General features: G+C 42.0%; 1 protein-coding gene across 7 annotated transcripts in view; it reads left to right on the top strand.

Moving 5' to 3' along the window:
- The window catches only part of SHROOM3 (shroom family member 3), a 288,650-nt gene that overhangs the window by 230,745 nt on the left and 34,167 nt on the right, over positions 1-23,738 (top strand). For all 7 annotated transcript variants that reach the window (XM_072941974.1, XM_072941979.1, XM_072941998.1 and 4 more), the window contains 2 exons: positions 82-213; positions 18,992-19,123. In XM_072941974.1, the coding sequence (XP_072798075.1) occupies positions 82-213; positions 18,992-19,123 (264 nt within the window). The remainder of the gene's footprint in view (positions 1-81; positions 214-18,991; positions 19,124-23,738) is intronic.

Genomic DNA, 23,738 nt, shown 5'->3' on the forward strand with positions numbered 1-23,738 from the left:
CATTTTTCAGTGTCAAAATCCTTCATGCCTCCTGCCCGTGAATACCATCACACTCAACTTCCTGTTTTCCTCTTTTTCCAGAGATGCGTGTGCAGACCCAGGCCCTGCAGATACTGGCACCTCTGACTCCTTCAGCCCGGAGCACCTCACCTCTGACACCCCACACAGGAGAGCAGCATGGTCAGGAGGAGTTAAACTGCGGCTGAAGCACAGGTAAGAGGCACAGAGGTCTGTGCTGAGCGGTTCCAAAGAAGAGGGACTTGGGGGCAAGGCTGGTCAGGATTCAGGCTAGTTAGAGAGCTAAGAAGGGGCCAGACGAGGAGGTCAGATGGAAACTCAGAGATCAGGAGGATAACCACCTTAATGACCATTTTCAAGCCAGATTCTGAAGAAGCATAAACTTCCTGGGAGGTAATCCAGGTGTCCCTTAAATCATTTGATACGAATATCTTTTTTTTTCTTTTATTATAAGAAATTTTTAATTGAAGTATAGTCAGTTTACAGTGTGTCAGTTTCTGGTGTACAGCATAATGTTTCAGTCATACATACACAAAGATGTATTTGTTTTCATATTCTTTCTCATTATAAGTTACTACAAGGTATTGAATATATCAATATTCAATTTCTTCTGTGCTACACAGAAGAAACTTGTTTATCTAATTTATATGTAGTAATTAGTATCTGCAAATCTGGAACTCCCTACTTATTCCTTCCCACCCCCTTTTCCCACTTGTAACCAACCATAAGTTTGTTTTCTATGTCTGTGAGTCTGTTTCTGTTTTGTAAATAGTTCGTGTCTGATGCAAATATCTTTTTAAAAATATACATTCACAGCTGTTTTTAAAACTATAATTAAAAACTCTTAAAGAGATACCAGGGTCTTACACTTGAGAAATGACTAATACCTTCACTTGTATAAGATTGATTTGTTTCTGAACTGATAACTCATTTAAAACATCTCATCTCTAATTGAGGGATGTCCTGAGATTACAAAGTTAGCCTAATAAAAATTGGCAACTACTTGCCTGTGCTTCCTCTGTGCTAGGGCTTTGCATACCTCATCAGATTCTCACACCAGAGCGGATAGTGTAAAGGCATCTAGGTAGGAGGTGGTGGATTCAAATTCAGGCCATTTGAGCTCATAGCCACCCACCTCTATCCCCACAACAATCAACATAACAGAACCTACTTCATAGGGCAACTGTGGGGATTCAATGCGAGCCGGTATTCAAAGCACTTAGAACAGAGCCTGCTCGTGGGGAGCGAGAAGTAAATGTCAGGTGAAGTAAATATTAGGTGGTGGCATAATGGTGTTGTGGTTATTATTCTCATCCTTTTCATCACTGTGACACGAGTCTGTGTGCCAGCCTGAGAGACAGTATAATGCGGTGGGTAAGATGCAGTCTGTGGAATCAGACTGCCTAGAATCCAAATCTTGGTTTTGCTGCTTACTGTATAACTGCAGGCACATTATTTAAGCTCTGTTTCCAATCTGTAAAACAAGTTTAACAACTATTCTACCTCCTAAGGTTGCTGAAAGGATTGAAAGTGTTAGTACACCTAAAGCATTTATTGCTGTGCCCAGCACATCATAAGCACATCATTAGCACATCGTTGTTATCAGTTATCCTGATTTCAGCCTGGGAGGGTTCTTGCATGTAGACACATGGGCTTGGGTGATAAATAAATAAACATTATACATTTAGATTTATGCAGTTACCCATGTCTGTGGATATGCAAATACACATTAAAATATTTGTTACATTTTATATAATCAAAACAACATTTGTATCTGGTGTCTACAGTAAAGTTCTTGGTAAGATTTCACTTGAAAAAAGGATTGAAAAGAAGTTCGAACATAGTGGTTGAGGGCAGGCTGAGATTTGCAGAGGGCTCCGTCTATCGGAGAGGCAGCTGGCGAAAGGTGGCTTCAGGATCAGCCTGAAGAAGCTGAAACCTCAAGGTTGTTGCTGCTCCCTGCGGCCTCTTAGGATTTTTAAAACGTAGAGGATCAGAGCCTTATATTTAACCAGACTCCACCGAGCTGTGTAGGTTAACAAAGTCAGTGCCGAACTATGAGGCCGGAAGGCTGCAGTTAGGAAGTTACTGCTCCAGCCTCGGAGGACAATGCCCAAGACGTGAACTAAGCAAGTGGTGATGGGACAGAGATGAGACAGATCTGGGATGAACTCAGGAGCAGATCAAGAGCAGATGAGAGTGGGAGAAGAGAGGTTAAAAAGTGTGACTCCTAAGTTTCTGCCTCGGGGCACTTGGGGGTAATCTGGGGACCATTAGTCAGGATGATGGAGGCCAGAAGAGGTGAGACTTAAGTGGGAGCCAAGAGGGTGAACAGTGGAATCACACAGACCTGGTTTTGAGCTTGAAGCAATTGAAATATTTTACAGAGCAATCCTTAACAGTTGGATAAAACAAATGAACCTAAATGTATATCCAGTTGGTGTCCTAACCATGCAGAGATTGTCTTTATAACCACAAAGAGATTGTCTCTAAAACAAGTTGGGATTGCCCTCAGCATGGCCCAAGCTGGCCCCTCGCGGTCTGTCTACACGATGGGAGGCTGCAAGGGAGCAGATAGGCAAGCAGTTTCCTTTTGAAGAAGTCATGACCTGGATGTTGCATACATCTCGCCTGCTCATGTCCTATTGGCTGTAATTTTTCCTCTATTTTACACTCGAAGAATTTTACATGCATGTGTCTTGCCACAATTATATCATAAGCCCCTATAATAGTCCACCTCATAATTCCTTCGTATCTTCTGAGGTCTCTGCAACCCAAGTGTTACCGATGTAGCAGTAAACTCAGAAGCTGGTGTGGTTCTCATCCATTATATTCAGATCCCAAATGCTGTCTGTTTTGTTTTTTACTTTTTATTTTGAAATATCTTTAGATTCATAGGAAAGTTGTGAAAATAGTACAGAGATTTCCCATCCACTCATCACCCAGCTTTCCCTAATGTTAACATCTTTTAAAACCATAGTATAAATATTAAAACTAAGAAATTAGCATGGGTGTAAATACTATTAACTGCAGACTATAAGACTTTTTAAACTATAGGCTTTATTCAGATTTCACCTTTTTTTTTCCCCTGCCAGTGTCCTGTTCCCATTCCAGGATCTTACGTTGTGTTTAATTGTCATGTTTCCTTAGTCTCCTTTAATCTGTGGTGTGTCCTCAGTCTTTCCTTGTTTTTTTGTGACCTTGACACTTTTGAAGAGTACGGGCCAGTCATTTTGTAGAATGCCTTCTGTTTCGGTTTATCTGATACTGTCTCATGGTTGGATTGAGGTTATGTATTTTTGGCAAGGATACCACTGAAGGGCTGTGTGCTTGGTGCGTCCTCTCCGGGGTTACGTGGTGTTTACTGGTGCTGTTAACCTTGATAACTGGTTAAGGTGAAGTCTGCCAGGTTTCTTCACTGTAGAGTTATTATTTGTCTCCTTGTAATTGATATGTATCTTGAGGGGAGAGATCTTTAGGCTATGCGAATATTCTGTTTCTCCTCAAACTCTCTCCCATTGAATTTAGCATTTATCGATGGATATTTGCTGCAAGTTATTACTGTAATGTTCTAAAGATGAGTTGTATTTCCTTCATTCCTTCCACGTTTATTAATTGGAAGTCTTCTGTAAGGAAGAGCTGTCTCTTCCCTCCACTTATTTATTTATCCAACTATTTCTATCAGTAAGGATTCCTTCATGTTACCTTATTCTGTAGGTTATAATCCAATACTCTCATTTATTTTATTGCCCAGAGTTCTTTGAAGCTGACTGTGGTCTAAATCCTGTTTTGAAGTATGGAAAAGGGTGAGGTGCTGTCTTTAAGGAGAGCAGACATGATGTGCTTATCATCTTAGGAGTCTTAAAAGTATTGAGGTAGAAGGTTAGTAGTGGGCAGGGAGCAAGTCTAATTCATGACAGGTCACAGAAGCCTACACTGACTTTGGAATTGAAAAGGACTGGGATCACCTTATGAGCCAACTCCAAGTCCAGTGGGTCATGGGTATATGTAGCTCCTTTTTCATCGAGAAAAAATAGCCAGAAAGGATTTTCTCACTTATTTATAAGAAAAAAGAAGACACTCCCTCCCTCCAGGTGTATTCAGGGACCAGCCAAACCACCAAGTTAAAGAGAGAGAGAGAGAGTGATGCTCTTAGTGGTTCAGGGCTTAATATTCTCACACATCCAATCTCATCCTTCCTTTCCTGCTTAGATCCCTGAATTCTCTCTTGTCTAACTTGTCAGTAAGAGCCCTATGATCTAACTTATCTCGGCAAAAACTTCTCCCTAAAATCTGTCAAGCCTTAGGCTAGGGTGGTTCAATGAGTGAGTTAAAGAGACAGAATGTTCCAGCTTAAAACTCAAGATTTTCCAAGCCATTGCTTTCCTCCAAGAACTCTCATCCCTCCCTTACCTTCCACCACCAGTCACCACCGTCACTATGATGACCGTCTCCTCTAACCATTAAGCATTTACCGATACCTCGTGTTATGTGCTCTGTAAAGTTAAATGGAGATGAATGGGTAATGGAAGCTCAGGGTTTGACTCTGAATCCGTTCTCATTTGGGCAGCAAGGTTAGCTCAGCTGGCACTTGCACTCCTGCTGGCGTGAGTTCTGTCCCCATGCTGCTCACTTAGCGCGCTCAGAGCAGCATGCCTGGGGACGCCTCAGTGGATGTTGGTATTGCACCCTTGCTGTAGTGGTCTTCCAAACTGGGGTAAGTTTCAAGCAATTAACACGCATTTTTGCAGACAGTGGCCTTTTTTGCATGTGGAGGAGGGTGCAGGTTTGGCAGAGAAGATCAATTAAAAAGGAAATGTCCTGGTCACAGTCTGATGCATTTTATCAGCAAATGGTTTTCCTTCTTTCCCTCCTCCTCCTGTGCACAGAATAGAATTCTGGCATTTCCAAGCCATGTGCTATTGTCTAAGGTGCTGGTTCTTCTCAGGCAGAGTCACTAAGGTTCGCTTTTCTTCCCTCTTAGAGAGCAATTAAAATTAAATTTTAATTGGCAATTTACAGAGGTGGCTGGGAATGAGTCCCTCCCATTTGCATGAAGCTTAGTGAGTTCTAGGCGGTTCCGGCTGTGTGACGGAGGAGCGTGGAATTGTTGGGAAGAATTTGCAGCTCTGGGAGGAGGAGCAGAAGGAGCAGGAGCAGGGTGAAATGGCTTTTGATGCTACTCCTGAGTATGACACGCAGTTGGCCAGAGCGTTGCTATCTAGGCTGTTTCTCTTTGCCCCAATGTAAGCTCACTGTTATGTTAGAATGAGATTTAGAATCTCGAATTGCAGGATTCTCAACTGACAAGTCTTTCGCTGGTGTCTTTTTCATGTTATATTGTATATATATGTTTATAAAGAAAAATTAATAACCAACCACATATTGAGTTTAAGCCCATTTCATTGTCATGAAAATTCTCATAATTTGAGCACCTCGTGGAATGCAGTGTACTATCAATATTTCTGTGCGGGGATTTTCAATCATTCTCTCTCCTATAAATACAGTCACCATATTTCTTCTGATGAATGTGTTTAGAGTGGGTTTTTATCTCATTCAGGTTAGCAGTTGCTTTGTGTTGTGTGCTTCATGGTTTTGCTTCCCCATTTCCCCAGGGAATCTCAGGGTAACAGTTTCTGTTTTTCATGAGGAATGGCCACTTACCTAGGAACTGGTAGCCAAGTTCTCTATTCTCATTGCCAGCATTTGTAGAAAGAAAGGGAACCTGTCACTGTCGTCTCAATTTTCAAGAAAAGGTGTGGTCTTCTCATTTAGCTTTGAGTTTACATGAAAAGAAGTGTTTACTGAGAGTGCTGATCGTACATTATTTCACCCCATCACAGTGAAAGGTTTAAATACTTGATTATCTTTTCCCTTATTCACAATAATTTGAATTCAGCTTTTATCTTTGTATGATCTTTGAACTGAAACTTTTGTCCAGAGTTGTGCCTAACGTCAATGCGTACACCTAGAGATGCTTTTACTTAAATGGAAATATGAGGTGGAAAAGAGCAGGTGGCTGCAATGGTCATGGTAATGTTCTGGATCCCAAGGTGACTTGAATATTTATTTTATTATTCTGGGCATTCATTTTATTATTATACCATGTAAAAGGTAAAAAAGAAAATATGAACTGCTTAGATTACAAAACACATATGGAGAGAGGGATCCAGGGCTGGTTTTTCAAGTTTTATTTGGCGTTCTTTCACCTGAAGGCGAATAAGAGAGAACATTCTTCTGAGTTTTATTATTTTCTCCTCAACAGTGTCAGGTTATGTGTGAGTGACGGCGGTGGTTGAACTCCTCCTTGCTGTAAAATTTATTATGGAAATGTTGGCAGATGGGAACTGAGAGGCCGGAGCAAACATTCTTAACGTTGGCAGCCTCTCTGCCTTAAACCTTCACTATTCTTTTCATTCTGGTTTCAGTAATATTTGAAAACTTTATTTTAATGAACAGTTCTTTTCCAGTATGATTTTAAAATATAGATTCTTTTGGCCATTGCCTGAGGTTCTTATCTGACATTAGTGTTTTTTGTCCTTTCTGTTGTTTTCTTGTCTTTAATTTCTCATTTGTGGCCTCTTCCTCTAAATGAGAAGAAAGTGAAATAGGGACAAAAAAATCACAATACAATGCATCAAACTTATTCCAGAAGAGAATGCTGTGTCTTTAGTGTTGGAAGTTTGGGGAGCACTTATCTGTTTTTGTTGAATGGAATAATGTGTAGAAAAAAATCATTACCAAAAGGCTTCTACCTCACCCAAAAAACAGCCTTTATTTACTGGTTTTGACAAATGAACTATAATTTACACTTTGGCCTTGTATAAAAATTAATTAGCTTGATTTTGAAATATCTTGGTTGGTATTTGGTTTGAAGAGGGTCCTTTAAAACTTCAAAGGGCAGTCTTCCGTGGGTTTACACACGGAGGAGGGTGTCCAGCTGTCGCGGTGGGTGTCCTGCCTCCTGCCCTCAGCCCTGCAGCCCCGAGTGGAGGGGGAAAGCCCTGCATACCGTTCATTGTGTCCTGATTTGTCCAACAGGGGTCCCCTGGGAGAGCCTCCGGGAAGTTCAGGGGCACACACAATGTTTCTGGTTCTCTGCATCTATCTGATCCTCTCTGAGATCCATGAGCATGTATTTGCGGGTGTCTGCCTGTGTGTTAGTTTGTGGAAGATAAATACAGCACAGAAGTGATTTCTCCTCTCTAAGCCCTAGCAACCTAGTCTGTGGCACAGAGAAGTAGTGGCAAAGACACTTAAATCATAATATTCAGTATTTGAAGAAATCAGTAAAAGCCAGTCCCTCCTTCCTTCCTCAAACAAATGAAATGTCTGGTTCCAAACTGAGAATTGAGAGGAAGAAAGTGTTAATAATTAGAGCTCATGCTAGTCTATGTATGCTATGCATTCTATTCCATTGTAATTGAATTTGGAATTCGAAGAAAAACAAAGATGCATGCTATTATAGACGAGAGATGTTGTGTTGGCGTCAACTTCTGCCATGACTTACAGGCAAACATTGAAGTGTGGGGAGGAGAGCTGACTATTCTGATTCCTCTGTATGTGTCAGTCGAGGGGAGGAGGGGAATATTGAGGAAAAGATATTTCAGCATCACCACCCATTCATTGGTGACTAACTGAAAAACACTGACCCCCATGGTTAGACCTTCTTTTTTATGGTAATAGTTTTGTGTGATCATCAATAAAATTTCATCTTTAAAAAATATTTCAAAATGGAGAATGAGGAGGATATAAACTAGTAGTGAAAGGATGTCGGAACAGGTGTGGAGGAGTTGGATAAAGTCTCTTATAAGAAAAGGAGGGGAGGGTATAGCTCACTGGTATACTGTGTGCCTAGCATGCATGAGGTCCTGGGTTCAATCCCCAGTACCGCCATTAAAATAAACAAACAAACAAACCAACAAACCGACCTGATTACCTTCCTCAACCAAAAAAAAAACCAAACAAACAAACCAGAAAAAGTTTTTTTAATTATGCAAATTTTAGATGTTGGAATCTTATGTGTGTGTCTTTTAGCATACTTTACTCTTAGTTGTGATTTAGTTGCCAAAGCCAAAGTCCTCAGGGCATATTATCAGGATGTGACATTTAAAAAGAACTTCTCTTTCCAGAAAGAACTGTGTGTTGCTATCGGGTTATATTACCTAATGCATACCTTTCTGCCCACTGAACCACTTTTTAAAGACACAGATTTTTAAATATTTATTTATTTATTTACTTATTTTACTGCTGTTGATGGGCTTCCTTCCTTTTTTTATTTGATTTTTTTAAATTTTACTGAAGTATAGTCAGTTTACAATGTTGTGTCAATTTCTGGTGTACAGCATGATAGTTCAGTCATACATATACACACATGTATTTGTTTTCATATTCTTTTTCATTATTGGTTACTACAAGATATTGAATATAGTTCCCTGTGCTATATAGTATAAACTTGTTGTTTATTAAAGACACAGATGTTAGTGAGGCAATTATAAAAGCTTTGGGAAAGTTTGCTTGTTAGACTTTTCTATAAATTCCAAAAGTCTGAAGCATAGCATTGAGGAGCCCAGTTGTCATGGAAACTAGAGGTTAGGGATGCTGAAAAGGGCTAAAGGATTTCTCAAAAGCAATGTCTTTGCCAACTGTGTGTTAAGGAATAGTTACCACCTTTTTTTCACATTTTGGAAGTTGATGCATTTTTTCAACTCTAAAAATTCTTAAGAGCTTGTCTGTCTCCTGTGAATATGTAGAAAACATATCTCAGTATAGGGTAATTTTCTTTTTTATTCCAGAAAGTGTTCCATTTGGATTTATGAATGGAACAGTGTTACAAGTGCAGCCTAGTGCAGCTTGACTTGCTTGTAGTTTTCAGTGACTGTATATTTTTATCATCAGTATTTGGGGAGCATCATTTTCCTGTAAACAGGAAATGCCTAAAAAGGCATTGTTCAAATACAAATCATCTATTCTTCTATACCAAAGAAGATATAATTGTAATTCCCTTAAGAATTATTTGCACAGCAACATTTAATTATTCATATTGTTTGTTTCTTCTTTAAAGCATGAAAGGGGCAATTTAACAGTAACTACCAAAATTGCAAGTGCATTTTATTTTGAGCCAGCAATTCCACTTCGAGGAATTTCTGCAGATATATCGGCATGGATAGAAAAGAGTGTGTGGATGTAGTTATTCCCTGAAGCATTATTTGTAATGACAAAAGACTGGAAATCGAAAAGTGTCTACAGAAAGGGTCTGGTTAAATAAGTATATTGTATGCACACAATGGAATACTAGGCAGCTAAAAGGAAAAAAGAAAGCTATGAGGAAGCTCTGTAAGTACTGATACAGAATTTAAAAAAAACAAGAGGTCTCTTTCCTTTTGTGAAGGGACCAAAATGAGATATGTTTTTATTTGTTTGTACTTCATCATAACAAAGTACTGGAAAAGGTACGTAAGAAATTAAGCCACAGAGGTTACCTGTTGGGGGAAGAGAAATGGGTGGAGGGGCTGGGAAATGAGGAGAGTAAGACTTCTCAATGGCTTCCTTAAAAAAAAAAAAAAACCCTGCATTAATTAATTACCTATTCAAAATAATACCTAAAATAAATATGGGGAAAATATTAAGATTTGATAAATTTTAGTCATGAGTACATGAGTGTTTTTTTTTATTAATTTGAATGTATTTATGTATGTCTGAAGTGTTTCATAATTTTTTTAAAAGATGGGGGTAAATAGGGAAAAAATCACAGCAACACACAAAAAGAACCTTAGGAAACATGCTTTAAACCTAAAGTCCGTCAACAGATGAATGGATAAAGAGGAAATGGTACATGTATACGAAGAAATATTACTCAGCCATAAAAAAGAATAAAATAATGCTACTTGCACCAACATGGATGGACCTAGAGATTATCATACTAAGTGAAGTGAGTCAGACAGAGAAAGGTAAATATCATATGATATCACTTATATGTGGAATCTAAAAAAAATGACACAAATGAACTTATTTACAGAACAGAAATAGACTCATAGACATAGACATGGTTACCGAAGGGAAGGGGTGGGAGGGATAAATTAGGGATTTGAGATTAACAGATACACATTGCTGTATATAAAATAGATAAGCAACAAGGACCTACTGTGTAGCACAGGGAACTATATTCAGTATCTTAAAATAGCCTGTAACAGAAAAAAATCTGAAAAAGACTTTAATATATATATAGTATAACTGAATCACTTTGCTGTACACCTGAAACATTATAAATCAAGGACACTTTAATTTCAAAAAAAATCAAATTTAAAAAAAGAAAAGAAGCATACTTGAATCCCCTGCTAAGCACATGGTGTTCAGTAAGTGTATCATGAAGACTCTCAACCCAAATCCATGACATGTTCATTCTAATAGACCTGATTTACAGAATATATTGGTATAATTGTTTTTCCTTTTTCTTTCTTTTTTTCTCGTCGGGGGTGAGTAAGACTAGAACCTTGTTACGATGGACTTTGTTGTCTGTGATAGTGTTGTGCACCTAGCAAATGATGGCAGGTAGGGTGTTAGTAAGTCGATTGAGAAACATGATACTGTATCTGGCAGTGCTGGTAGTCTGAGTGTATTTGATATTCATACACATTCAGTTCACGTCCAGTTGATGACTGGCATGGTATATAATGATAGCGGGCCCAGAAGAGCCCAAGCAAGTCTCAGTCATAACAGCTCATCAGAGAACAATATCAACAAAAAAATTGACTCCAACTCTTAGAATTTCTTATTTTCCAAGTTGTGGTTGTCACCTTCTCCATTTATCCAACCCTTCAGGGTTATCTAAATTCCCGCTCTACTACCAGGCCTTGCTAGCCAATGTCAGACCCATTCTAGATCACTGTCAGTGCGTGAGCATTTTGGGGCTTATGCCAAAATCCTCGAGAGCCTAGATGGCCCCTTATAACTGGTTGACCTTCCTACCATCTGCTCTCCACTCACAAGGCTCTGGCTACCCTCTGTTCTGCTGCTTGGAAACCTCACCTTTATTCCTGCCTCAAGGCCTTTGCATTTCTTTGTTGCTTCTGTGCTAAACACTCTGCTCGCTGCTCTGCATGGTTGACTCTTTCTCATCATTTAGATCTGGTTCAAATGTTACCCTCTCAGAGAGACTGTCCCTGACCCAGACCAGAATCCTCAGTCATACTCTCACATCACCCAGTACTGCTTCCTTCAGAGCCCTTCACAACTACATGAAAATATCCTGTTTCTTTGCTTACTTGCTGATTGTCTCCCTCCTCTGTCAACCTCACCTCATTGTCGTTTATACTGCTTGTTGCTCGGAGGTTAAGAGCACGGGCTCTGATTTAAACATCAGCTCTGCTCCCCACTGCCCTTGTGACTGTGGACGAGTTGCTTAGTCTCTCGTGATGACCTCATTTTCTCCTTAATGGTTTTATAAAGATACAATATAAAGGTTAAGTGAGAAAATACATATATGTCAAGGACCTAGAATGGTGCTTGGCACTCGGGAGGCACTGAAATGTTTTTTGAGTGAATGAGTAATACTGTGATGCTGTTGAACATTTCTTCTTGTATCTGAGACTCCCCAACAAGATGATAAACTCCTTGAGGCCATCTGGGACCTCCCAGAGCTTCAGCTGTACTTCTGCAAAGTAGAAGGCACATCATAGGTGATCAGTGAATACCGTTTGAAAGACCTGAACTGCTTTAGTGTAGATATCTCCAAAATATGCTTTGCATTCCTGAATCTCTTTGTGTTCCTGGCAAAATCATCTAAGAAGGACATCGTGTCACTTGCTAGTTGCAGTTTCATCAGCCTACCCATCCCACACGACTGAGCTTCCTTGTTTGTGGTTAGGAATGCAACAAAAGGGCTTTGTTTGAATTACGCCCACACACAAAACTTAGTTTGCTTGATTTTAAAATTAAATGGTCTTCTGACTCTTCCTGATATGCTCATGATGTAATGTGCTTTAGGAAAATATGTCCTTATCCTCTTAAAGATCAAAGTGATCCTAAAATTTAAAAGCGTGCTGTGCTCTTTTGGAATGCTTAGTAAATTATTTGCATCATTGAAAAAGTCACTAAACAGCTGTTTGACTTTTTTGGTTATCTCAAGGTACAGTGAATTATATTTTAAAAATGAGAGGCTGTTCTTAAAATACTTTGCTTTTCAATAGGTAACACATGTACATGGTACACAATTCAAAACTTACAAAAGGAAACACAGTGAAAAATAAGTTTTTCTCCCCAGAGGCAGGCACTGGTTCTAGTTTCTCAGGTGTTCTTCCAGTTATATTCTTTACAGTAATAAACATAAGTGATTATGTAGGTTTTTTCCCCACATATACTGCATGCACAGTTCTGAATCTTAGTATCACCCTTTAACCGTATATTTTGGAGATATTTCCGTGTCTGTGTATAGAACTACTCATTTCTTTCAATGACCACATGAGTATTTCCTCACATAGAGGTACCACATTGACTTAACTGATCTCCTGCTGATGAGCATTTAGGTTGCTTTTCAGACTTTCAAGGCATATATTTAAAAACCTTTTGCTAAACGTTGCCAAGGTGCTCCTGATTCAGGTTGTACTCATTTACACCCCTCTCCAGTAAGGTATGCGTGTTGGTGGGCTATATTTTGGTCGCCTTTTTCATTGTTCTTTTCCCTGATTTCATCACTTAGCTGTACATACTGGAAGAATCTTACAAAACAAAGATTTATCTCTGAAACCTTCTCCTAGCATATACTCTGCGTCCAAAAGAAAGGGGCATATTTTTCAGAACCTTATGATTTGTTTGTTTGTTTCATAATCACCCTGTTCTTAATGTATTGCACCCGTGTGAAATCTGCCCACCCCAGGGCACAAGGTTACCTCTCCAGGCTACTCCAGAGAAGCAGCTCCCCAAGCTGGGCTTCCTGTCTTGGCACTGCAGGTCTTGGGCACTTACTTTATCTTGCAGGAATTATTTCTTTATGATTTCTGTATAATTTATTGATTTATGTAGGAATTATTTCTAAATGATTTATCAATAACTATAGGATTACTTCATTTGGTCTCACTACCAGAACGTAAGTTCCGTAAGGGCAGAGACCACATCTTTGTTATTAAATCTTTTAAATATCTCTAATCAGTTCCAACTCTTCAGTCCCTATCCGCCATGCGCCTGGAGCCCCACCTACATCAAGCCCCTCCCTTTCCCCTCTTTGTGGCTTCCTAATGAAAATAGAGGACAGTGGGTGTGACATCCCTTTAACCGTCCTCCCACCGCTTCCTTTCATACATAAGCATGAACATCTTACTTCCTCTCTTCTCATCTCAGTGGAACTGGCTTGGCTCCTGCACGTGGTCATGCCGTCCTCGTGTGCTCTAGATAGAATGCCATCCTTTCCTACTTCCTCATGAGTCTTAAGGAGTGTTAGCCTCTCTTCATCCTCTGCCTTCAGCTGTGCATGCATGCGCTCCCTGTCTCATACAGATTTGCTCATACTTCTCATTATTTAAAACTAAACAGCAAGAACAGATCCTTTTTACTCCCTGGCCCCCTCAAGTCTTCTAGTTACCTCCCTGTTTCTCCCCTTTAGAGCCAAGTTCTTGAAAAATTTCTCTGCCCTTGCTGTCTCCATTTTCTCTCTCATTTACCTTTTGGCCCATCATAATCAGGCCTCTGCCTCTGTCATTCCATTGTAAAGACTTCCCAGTCTTCAAATCCAGTGGCCGTGCATCTGCCCACATCAGACTAGCCTCTCTGTAGCGGTTGGAATGGTTGACAGCTCCTCCTCCTCGTTCTCCCCCTAGGAGTCTGTAGAAGCCTCTCCTACTTCTCTGGACGCTTTCTGTTAGACTCCCCCCGCCCCCGCCCCCGCCCCCTCCCAATTGTGATAGTTCTCGGAGACCCATCCTTAAAGCCCTTTTTGTTGGGCTCCCTGTGATCCTCCCCAAGCAGCTTGTCTTTTCTCAAGGGCCATGTGTTTTGTGACCCTTACATTTCTGTGTGCAGCCCAGACCCCAGTCCTGTAGACCCCACTGCCTCCCATACACCCCCACTGACAAGCCTGCAGCACCTCACATTTGCAGGCCCTGAGTGAGCCATCAGCTGCCCCGCTCCAGTTCCCTCCTCTTCCTCTCTCCACCCCCATCTCTTAGTTCTTTATATAGGTTAGTAATATTACCATTCTCGTACAAGCTATAAACATAAAAGCCATCCTTCCACTTTGACTATACCCTGTCTACACCAGCTCCATCCAGGTAGTTACTAGGCTGAGCGTTCTGCCGCCTTAGTGGCTCTTAGATCTCTCATCAGCCTTAACTTCATGGTCATTGCCTTAGTGCCGGGCCTTTATTGTCTCTTACCCTGGGTGATACAATAGCTTCCAGTCTTATCTCTCTCAAATTTATTCTCATTACTGGCAACAGCTTCCCGAAGCTCATTTTTGAACATGCCCCTCCTTGGCTAAGGTTCGTTGGTGGCTCCCAGTTCCACAGGTTGCTGTCCACACCCTCGATGAGGGATGTGAAGATCTGGACCCCCCACCCCCGCCTCTTCACCGTCCTCTGCTGCATCATCTCTCCAGCCACTTGAGTTGCTTGTCCTTTTTCTTGTGCCTTTCCACACATTTGTCTTGCTATTTCTTCTACCTGGATGTCCTTTTCCATTTCTTGGCCCTTCCATGTGGAGAAATCTTTCATGGTTTAGTTAAAAGTGAAATCTCCTGTTCTGAGTTCACCAAGCACCTTGTCCAGGTCTCTATCACGGAGCCCATCGTGCTGTGTTCTAATGGTCCTCTACTTGGCTGTAGAATTACTGTACTGTGAATTATTTGGGTCTAATGATACTTTGTTCATCTTTGTATCACCAGTGCCAGCACGGTGGCTGACATGTAGAAAGTCTCTATGGATGTCCTTGAATGAATGGGAAGGAACTTGTAGAAAGGTCCAGATAGCTTACATTTAAAAGAAAGCTTTGCTCTTGTCTTCAAAGCACAAAGAGAACTTTTCTTCTTCTTACCTAGATGAAAGAGCTCCATTTATCTTCATCGTACTCTGCACAGCCTCGTTTTACACTTCAGCGTCTGATTCAGAACTTTGAGCAGTGTCTGATCCTTCATGAGGGAGGTGTACCAACTGATATTAAGACTGGGTCGCTGTGTTCTGCTACAGGGCTCCCCCTCTCTTCTTCCCACTGAGATTTCAGGCTGGAGGGCTTCTCTGGAATCCCTGAGGTTATTGGTAAACATTGTCTCATGCCTCAGCTCCTTGATGATAAGAGGGACCTTCTCTTCTCTCTACAGAGCCTGTCGAATTTTCCAGCCCTGTTCATTTCCCTTGGGTGGGAAAAGCTGCTCAGCCCCGGGGTATTTAGCTGAGCGTGGACGGATACTGTTGGGGTATAAAGATGCCAAAGAGCCGTTCTCAGCATTACCATCCTCAGGTGCATCCTTCACTCTTCACCTGTGCCCATCGGCTTCCCAAGTCCTACCACTGAGAACTCTTCACTTGGCAGCCGGAACATGAGTGATGCTCAGAGCTGGGCCGCTCCACCACCAAGACAGTTTGCTTTTTCTCCTTAGGTATTTTGGACCCATTTGGGTCCAGAATGATACGTATATGAAGTGTCTCCAGGTGCCTTATGCTAGAGACTTTATATTTTTTTTCATTAAGTTCTGGGGTTTTGCTGTATGATTAACCAGTAACATTTATTGAGTCTGAAGTCATATGTAGCTTGGTTTGAGCACTGACCCTGGGACTTAACGGACATGTGATTTGGCCCATCCTTAAAGGGCTTGGAGCACCAGGAAGGATTTCTCATCACTGGATGGAACTGGGTGATAAGGTGGGAATCTAAGTCAGTGAGGAATTGGGGCTCAGGGGGGTAGCCTGGCTTCGAGGAACTGGTCAAAGAGGCATCAGCCTAGTTTCTAAGGAGCAGGGTGTGCAGGGTCAGAGTGGAGCTAGCAGCAAGAATGCCAAGCCACTCAGATCCTGAGCTGTGAACCCAGGGCTCCCTGAATGCCCCACTGAGCAAGGGCGGATTGAACTTCCCGGAGGAGTGGGGCACCTGGGGCTGCTGTGAGGGTTGGAGAGGTATGGGGGCAGGAAGCCAGGCAAGCTGTCATCTGTTGGCTTCCGCAGTGCGCCTCTTAATTTTGCATCCTGCTGCATCTCTGGCCCACGGCAGTGCTGTTTCCTTGAGTTCTGTCCTTGTACCCAGGTGGGCAAGGCCTGTTCCTCCTTGGCCTGGTTTGCCTCCGTGACCAGAGGTCCCAGCCACTGCCCTGGCCTCACCAGAATGGCCAGGGTCTTTCAGGCCGTGACCACAGTAGGTCTCAGCACAGGTTCTGCCCTAACCCTTCACTCTCAATACCTTACTGGGATGCTCAGAGCTGGGCCACTGCGCCACCAAGAGTTCCTGTCCATTCCCCTCCCCGCTTTCATTCATCCAGCCTCTTGCTCCCTTTTTCTGCCCTTCCTCTCAGAGCTCTCTAACGGGCTTACCTCTACTGCTTATCAATTCATTAATAATGAATGGTTGATGATAATTATACTTAACATGTATTGAGCTCTTACTGTGTGCTGGGTGTATTATCTCATTTTTAATCTCACATAAACCCCTATGAGTAGGTTCTATTATAGTCTGCTGTTTACAGATGAGGAAACTCAGAGCGGTTAAGAAACTTAACTAAAATCCAAAAGCCAAGAAACCGGTAATGGGTATTAGGATTAGAATTTCTCTGACATTGGAGCTGGTACCTTTAGCCACACATTCCAGCCTCTTTCCAACTCCAGAATTCGATCAAAAGAGATTTCAACTTTTCTCTCTTGGCCTGGCCTGTCTAGCAACCCAGATATTAGTCCACCTGCCTTTAGGTGCCTTCGATTCGGTACTTATTGACTGATGGCTGAAAATCTTGTTTGCCTCCAATAATCATTTGCTTCACACAAGACCATTTTCCCATCACCATATCTGCTCTTCAGAAAATTGAAATATATGTATGTTTTGGAAATCATTATCTCTTGGCAAGTCCTTCAGTGTCTCTCTTACACATTTTAAAAGTTATTTCAGATTAAAATGATGTTAATCCAGCCTCTTTGGTTAATGTCTTCATTTTAGAAGCTTCGAGTTGGGGAGTGACCTACACAGGGTCGTAGAGCAAGTTAATAACATCAGGGTAGGAACCCAAATCTCCTGACACCTGGGCTAATATTATTCTGATACACTTAACACTCTTCAAATTTTATTGGTTGGTGCTGGATAGAAAAGGAATAGATATTTACAGCTTCACCTTCAGCAAATCAAGGTGGATTCCTGGATCTCATAAAAGTGCTTCTAAATTGCAGAAAGATTTCCTTACATTCTTACCATTCAAAAGTTTTTAGCATAAAATGCTTGATCGCTTACCTCATTTTTTTTTTTTTTTTGCCAAAAATAAAGCATAGCCACTCTCTCCTGACCCTGACCTTCGATAGTAGTGTAATCCTCCTTACCAATTCCCCTTCAGGATTGCAGTTTGAAAGACACCCACTTTTCCCTTTGGCTTTGTCAGTTCTTTGTGTTCTAAGGGCAGAATGTTTAAAAATGAAGTCATTGAGTTGCAAAATGAGAAACTGTTTTGTAGAGTATCTTGTTTATGCTGTGCAGCCTGGAGCAGTGTTAATACCAAAGTAGCTGCTAATTTTTATGTAGTTCTTACCAAGATATTAAAATAATAGCATTTATCCAGCATCAGGATATGACAGGACTTTAAAATCCCCAGAAAGCTTTTAACCATAGTTCCACATGAAGTCCCTTGGGAGGTGGGCAAGAATTACTGCTCCCGTATTTATACATGAGTAAGTAGTGCAAAGAAAGACCAAGGCAACTCCATGTGCTTTAAATAAAGCATAAAATGTTAACATGTAGGAAAGCCAGGTGAAGGTCATGTGGGATTGTTTCCCATCTTATTGAGATATAATTAATATTTCAATCATTGTATAAGTTTAAGGTATTCAACATCTTGATCTGATACATTTATAAATTGCAAAATGATTACCACCATAGTATTAGTTACCACCTCCATCCAGTCACATAGTTACCATTTCTTTCTTTCTTTCTTTTTTTGCGATGAGAACATTTAAAATCTATTCCCTTAGCAACATTCAAGTATGTATACGTACAGTATTATTAACTATAATCACTCTGTACATTAGATCCCTATAACTTGTTAATCTTATAACTTGAAGTTTATACCCTTTGACCAAAATCTCCCCATTCTCTCCAACCCCTGGTAACCACCCCTCTACTCTGTTTTTCTGGGTTGTTCTTTTTAGAGTCTTCATATAAGTGAAATTATGCAGTATTTGTCTTTCTCTACCTGGCTTCATTCACTTAGCATAATGCATCCAAGTTGTTGCAAATGACAGGATTTTTTTCTTCCCCATGACTGAATAATATTCCGTTGTATACATAAGTCACATCTTCTTTATCTATTTATCCACTAATATTTAGGTTGTTTCCATATCTTTGCTATTGTGAGTAGTGCTACAGTGAACATAGGAAAGCAGATGTCCCTGTGAGATCCTTATTTCAGTGTCTTTGGATATATACCCAGAAGTGGGATTGCTGGATCATATTGGTAATTCTATTTTTAATTTTTTAAAGGAAACTCCAGGCTGTTTTCCATAGTGGCTGCACCAATTTGCACTCTCACCAACAATGCACTAGGGCTTATGCAGGAATTGTTTAAACTAAGTTTGCAATATTTGTATGTAACTGAAATCATGTTAAAATTAAAAGGAAAATGAAAATACTAATAAAGCAGAGAAGAACAATGATGAGTAAGGTCTACTTGCCAGTATTTACCTGATTGTTTTTGCTCTCTGAGGACACAGCAGTGTCTGCTTCCAAATCCGTAAATCCGGTGGGCAAAGAGATGGGCTGAGAATGCTCCTAATGCGGGGGCCCCTCTCCTGTGTCTCCCCAGGCGCAGTGAACCTGTGGGCCGACCTCACTCCTGGCATTCAACCAAATTTGGGGACAACCAACCCGATGCCAGCATGATGCAGATATCTCAGGGCACGATTGGCACCCCTTGGCCCCAAAGCTACCATTCCAGGTAAGTGGCCACAGCTGAGGCCCAGGGGGTTCTTACTTTGAAATATCCTGTTCCCAGAAAAGATTGTTTTCTTAAACTCACGCCGAGTGTTAAATCTCTCTCCCCACCATCCTCATCTTCAAACCCCTAACGTGTGTACGCGTCATCCTCGCATCCTGGGCTAGAACTGGTGTAGAGGGAGGCCAGGATTATTACGAGCACTGACCAGCCATTTGAGATATTTATGGGGTCTGTCGAGTCTCGATCAGACCCTTCTCACATACACATTATAACCTGTGCTAGAAAAACTGACGACTCCCTCCCTCAATGCTTCACGTCCTTCCTTCTATAGTCAGATATGTATCTGTTTTTTATCCCAATGATTGTATTCAGTATTTGAACTCCCCCTTGGTTCTTCTCCCTCCGTTCAGGCCAGTTATCCAGTTTGGCTCCAACTGAAGCAGTTAACACACTGAGAACTGTTCAGCGTGTACGTCATCTCATGTGGTCCTTCATACATGCCTTTGAAACAGATACAGTGTTCTTAACCCTGTTTCACAGGACAGGAAGCAGAAGCTGGAGAGATGGGTTTGTCCAAGGTCAAGTGTCTGATCAGTAACCTAGTCAAGACTCACATCCAAGCCAGGTTTCAGCACCACTGCCCGTAGCCACTGGCTATACTTCCTCAGTACTAGTTAAACTAGTTGTACATCCTCTGCTTTTCTAGTCACTCTATCAGTCAAGGTCTGTCAGGAAAAAGCAGGTTGTGGGAGGAGAGATTTATTATAGTAATTAGAGCTTACACAGTTGAAGGGGACTAGGGAGAAGGGGGCCAAGGCTGATCACCCAGACGTATTACAGAACTAAGTCAGGATGCCCCTACACTTACTGCAGACTTGGAGCCATGCGAATTTGCATCCATCCTCTGATTCCAGGGAGGCAGGCTCTGTCACTCACCCCTTTCTGAAAGTACTTGGATACGGGTGGTGGTAGGGAGGTTGGAGGGTCAGGGTAATATGGGTCCTACATGAATGAGATGTAGGTGCTGCTGCATATTAGGGAGCGGGGAGTTGGCTTCTGGAAGGATTACTTAACTGACAGATGGTGGCTATGCATTTGGCCAGGACTCAGAACCCCTAACACTCATGTCTGCTCAAATCAAGGGCCAAATCCCAGATCTCTCAAGGGTGGGCATGGCACCCGGCATATTACGATGCTTCCCTGGCTGCCCTCCTTGTTACAGACACTCCTCTCCCTTGCCCATGCCCCTCTCAGTGACCCTGAAAGAGTTTATTCTCACCGTCTGAGCCATGTGTGCTCTGGGACCAGAGCCCCTGGCAGGGCCCACACCACACAGGCAGAGAGCGTTTGCTTTGTGAGCGTGGAGGTGTTGAAGACCTTCAGAGCGTTCGCTTTGGGAGCCTAACAGTGTGAAGGAAGCACAGCGTGATGGTGAGGTACTTGGGCTTCTAAGTCAGACCTCGGGTTAAACCTCAGCTTCACCACCTACTGCATGAGCTTGAGCAAACCACTTAACCTCTTTGATCTTGATTTCCTTGTCTGTAAAATGAAATTAATAATATATATCTCACTGGATCATAGTGAGGACTAAACAAAATAACGTGCAAAACATTCAGTGTAGTTCCTGGAACGTAGTAGACACTCGATAATTATGAAAACTTACTATAATAATTAGGCTGAAGACTTATTAGATGCACAGTGAAACCTAGTAATGAACTAGAGAAATGGCATAAACCAGCTCATATTTATAGAACGCAGGTGCATGTTAACAGAGGACCCCTACACAGTGGGGCCCTTTGAAGCCTCCTAACCCCTCACCTTAGGAGGCCTGAAATCTGAAGACATGCTGTGACCTAAAAAAATATGCTAGTCCAAAGGCAGAAATAAGGCAACTGCAACCAGTGCTTAGAATAACTGCTCGCAGGAGCCCTGGTGAGCGCCAAAAGGCCCCAGGAGGACGGCGGAGGCGGACTCGGAACTGTGGTATCCTGAAGCTTCTCCACTCGCCGTTTCCTTCTCGGCCCAAGCTCCAGAGGGGTTTAGGCAGGTGGATCTTGTACTGTACCTACCAGTCTGTCATCCAGTTCAAGCTTCAGAACAGCCTCCCTGTGACACGGTGACTGTCAGTGCAAAAGCTCTGTAGAGGGTACAGAGGGAGACCGGAGAGCTCAGAGCACCCAAAGTGACACTGACGTGTGGATTCTCCTCGACGCTGGCACAAAGCACTCTGTGGTCTGTTCACTCTGCCTCGGGCTTCCAGCTCCAGCAGCTCAGAGCCTGCTTGGAGAGTCTGCCCTTGGCAACTGTAGATGGGGAAGCTCTGCTGGCACATTTCTGGGGAGCACAGTGGCAGCTAGTGGTCTGGGGGTTGGCATTCCTCTGACAGCCTTCATTTAGTTCCAGAAACCCCATCTCAGTCCTAAATGTGTGGATCTGTTTCTCATTAAAAAGCGGGAGGAGGAGGGAGCTCGAGGGGTGGGGAAAGGCAGGAGTGAGGAGAGAGGGACAGGTGTTCAGAGAGACTGAACACATGTAATTTTCACTGTCTGCAAGCTGGCTTGCATCTGGGATTTCACAGAAATTGTATTTCAGCCGCTTTCTGTCAGACCCTTGTCACTGAGTTTTTGCTGTCCTACAGAGATCTCACAATGGTCCTCAAGTATTAAAGAAGAAACCTTAAAGTCATGTAGTCTAGTCCCCTCCTAAGAGGCTGAATTAACAGTATCAAAATTCTAAAGAACCAGTATGTGTTCATTGATTCATTTCTTTGACAAATAGATGTGGAGTACTTACTATGTCTCAGATGATTTCTAGTTATTGAGGGTACAAGACTGAACAAGACATAAAAAGCCCCCACCCTGTAATATTTATTGTTTCCCCAGGTGGGTTCCATAGAATAATAATCCATTAGATGTGCCTTAGAAAAAATTTCTAGGGTCATATACATTTAGAAAATTCTCCTTAGTATATTTTCCCTTAAAAACATCATGTGAACAATAGTTTATTAAGGACTCAGAAGTCTTAGAGTAACTACAGTTATTTAACTTATTTATCCCAGTGTTTTCCAAACATATCTGATCATCTAAGGAATTAATGTTTTGGGAATGCACTTTAGGAAATGTTTTCATATACTCGCTTTGTGCTCTTTGCTGTATTTTAAGTACGTAGAAAATACTTTTAAACATAAAATAGAGTAACATTCTAAGGATGCTTGGCTCTACCACAGAACTAACTTTTAGTTGTATTTGCTTCAGATCTTAAACATCATAGATACAATGGAAGTCTCTTTCATACAAGCAGAGGGATGTGATGTAATATCAAGAAGTGGAAAGTGCTATGAGGTAATAAAGCAGAGTAACAGGGATTAAGGAGAGAGGAGGTGCTTTTTAGATAGTGAGTTCCAGGAAGTCTTCTGTGATGCAGAGACTTGACTAAAGGAAAGGAGTGAGCCAGGTGAAGAGCATTCCTTGTGGTGGGAACAACGAGTACAGAGGCCCTGAGACCCTGACACGGGAATATATCTCATGGGTTTGAGGGACTGTGAGTAGGCTGTCAGTGAGCAAGAAGGAGGGCAATAGAAAATGAGGTTGGAGAGGTCACCACACACAGCAGGAACTCTGACACACTCGACACACTCATCTTGATAGTAAGGCTATCTCTGTGTGGGCTGGGACTGTTGCAGGGACTGAAGACCTTCATGCCATGTTCTTTTTAAGCCTCATTGAGAGTGCCATCTTGGAAGCAGGAATGGTGAGGGTAATCAGAGTGGCTGCTCCCAGAATGTGGTAGAAGACCTTATTCCTAGAGGGTCATGTCGGGACACTCCATGGCATGGCACAAGGCATTCGTCATGGTCCCCAGTCGACTCAGGAATGGGAATTCCCTGAAAAGCAGGGAAGAGCATGTCACAGTCCTCAGGTGATGCATTCCATCTGAGGATTGGTGGGTTCAGTTTCCTTTGGCTACGGGATGGAACCCACTCTACCCTTCCGCTGCCTGGCTAGAGACATGTACGCCGGTGACTTCATGTTTCCAGACACCATCTGTATTTTGAAGTAAGTTGGTGACGACATTTCCTCCCACTTAGTAGTGCTTCCGTTAACCCGTCAGTTAATACACTTTGACTTTTTTTTGCACGTTCCTAAATTAGATTTGAATTATCCTTTCAATGAAAGACTGCTAAAATTCTTAGCAGTTGGGAGGAGGATTTAGTGGTGTCTACCACCTGCATGGAACTGGTAAGCGAAACAGCCCTTGTGGGATCAACTGCTTCCAGGTCCCCTCGAAGTATTAGCACTGAATCTTCTGTTTGAGGAGATAAAGGGAAGCAGAAGTGGGTCATATGGGATTATCCTCAACTGAGCCTTGTCATGTGCATTTTCAACACAGCCTCTTCACATAGAGGGGAGCGTGGCGGGTAAAAGCTGGCAGTGACATCTGCTGTGCCACTGAGTGCCAGGACTGATTTCCCTCATCTGGTTGGCTCGGGAGCTGTCCCCTTCCTTTCTCCCTTGAATTTAACACCTGTCCCTCCCAAAGTAGGATGTTCCAGAAAGTGAGTTCACTTCCTCTGACAGAGAAAAATTACCTTCTTGGGGTGAGTTGATGAAAATGT

The sequence above is a fragment of the Vicugna pacos genome, chromosome 2 (assembly GCF_048564905.1).
Source record: "Vicugna pacos chromosome 2, VicPac4, whole genome shotgun sequence".
NCBI lineage: Eukaryota > Metazoa > Chordata > Mammalia > Artiodactyla > Camelidae > Vicugna > Vicugna pacos.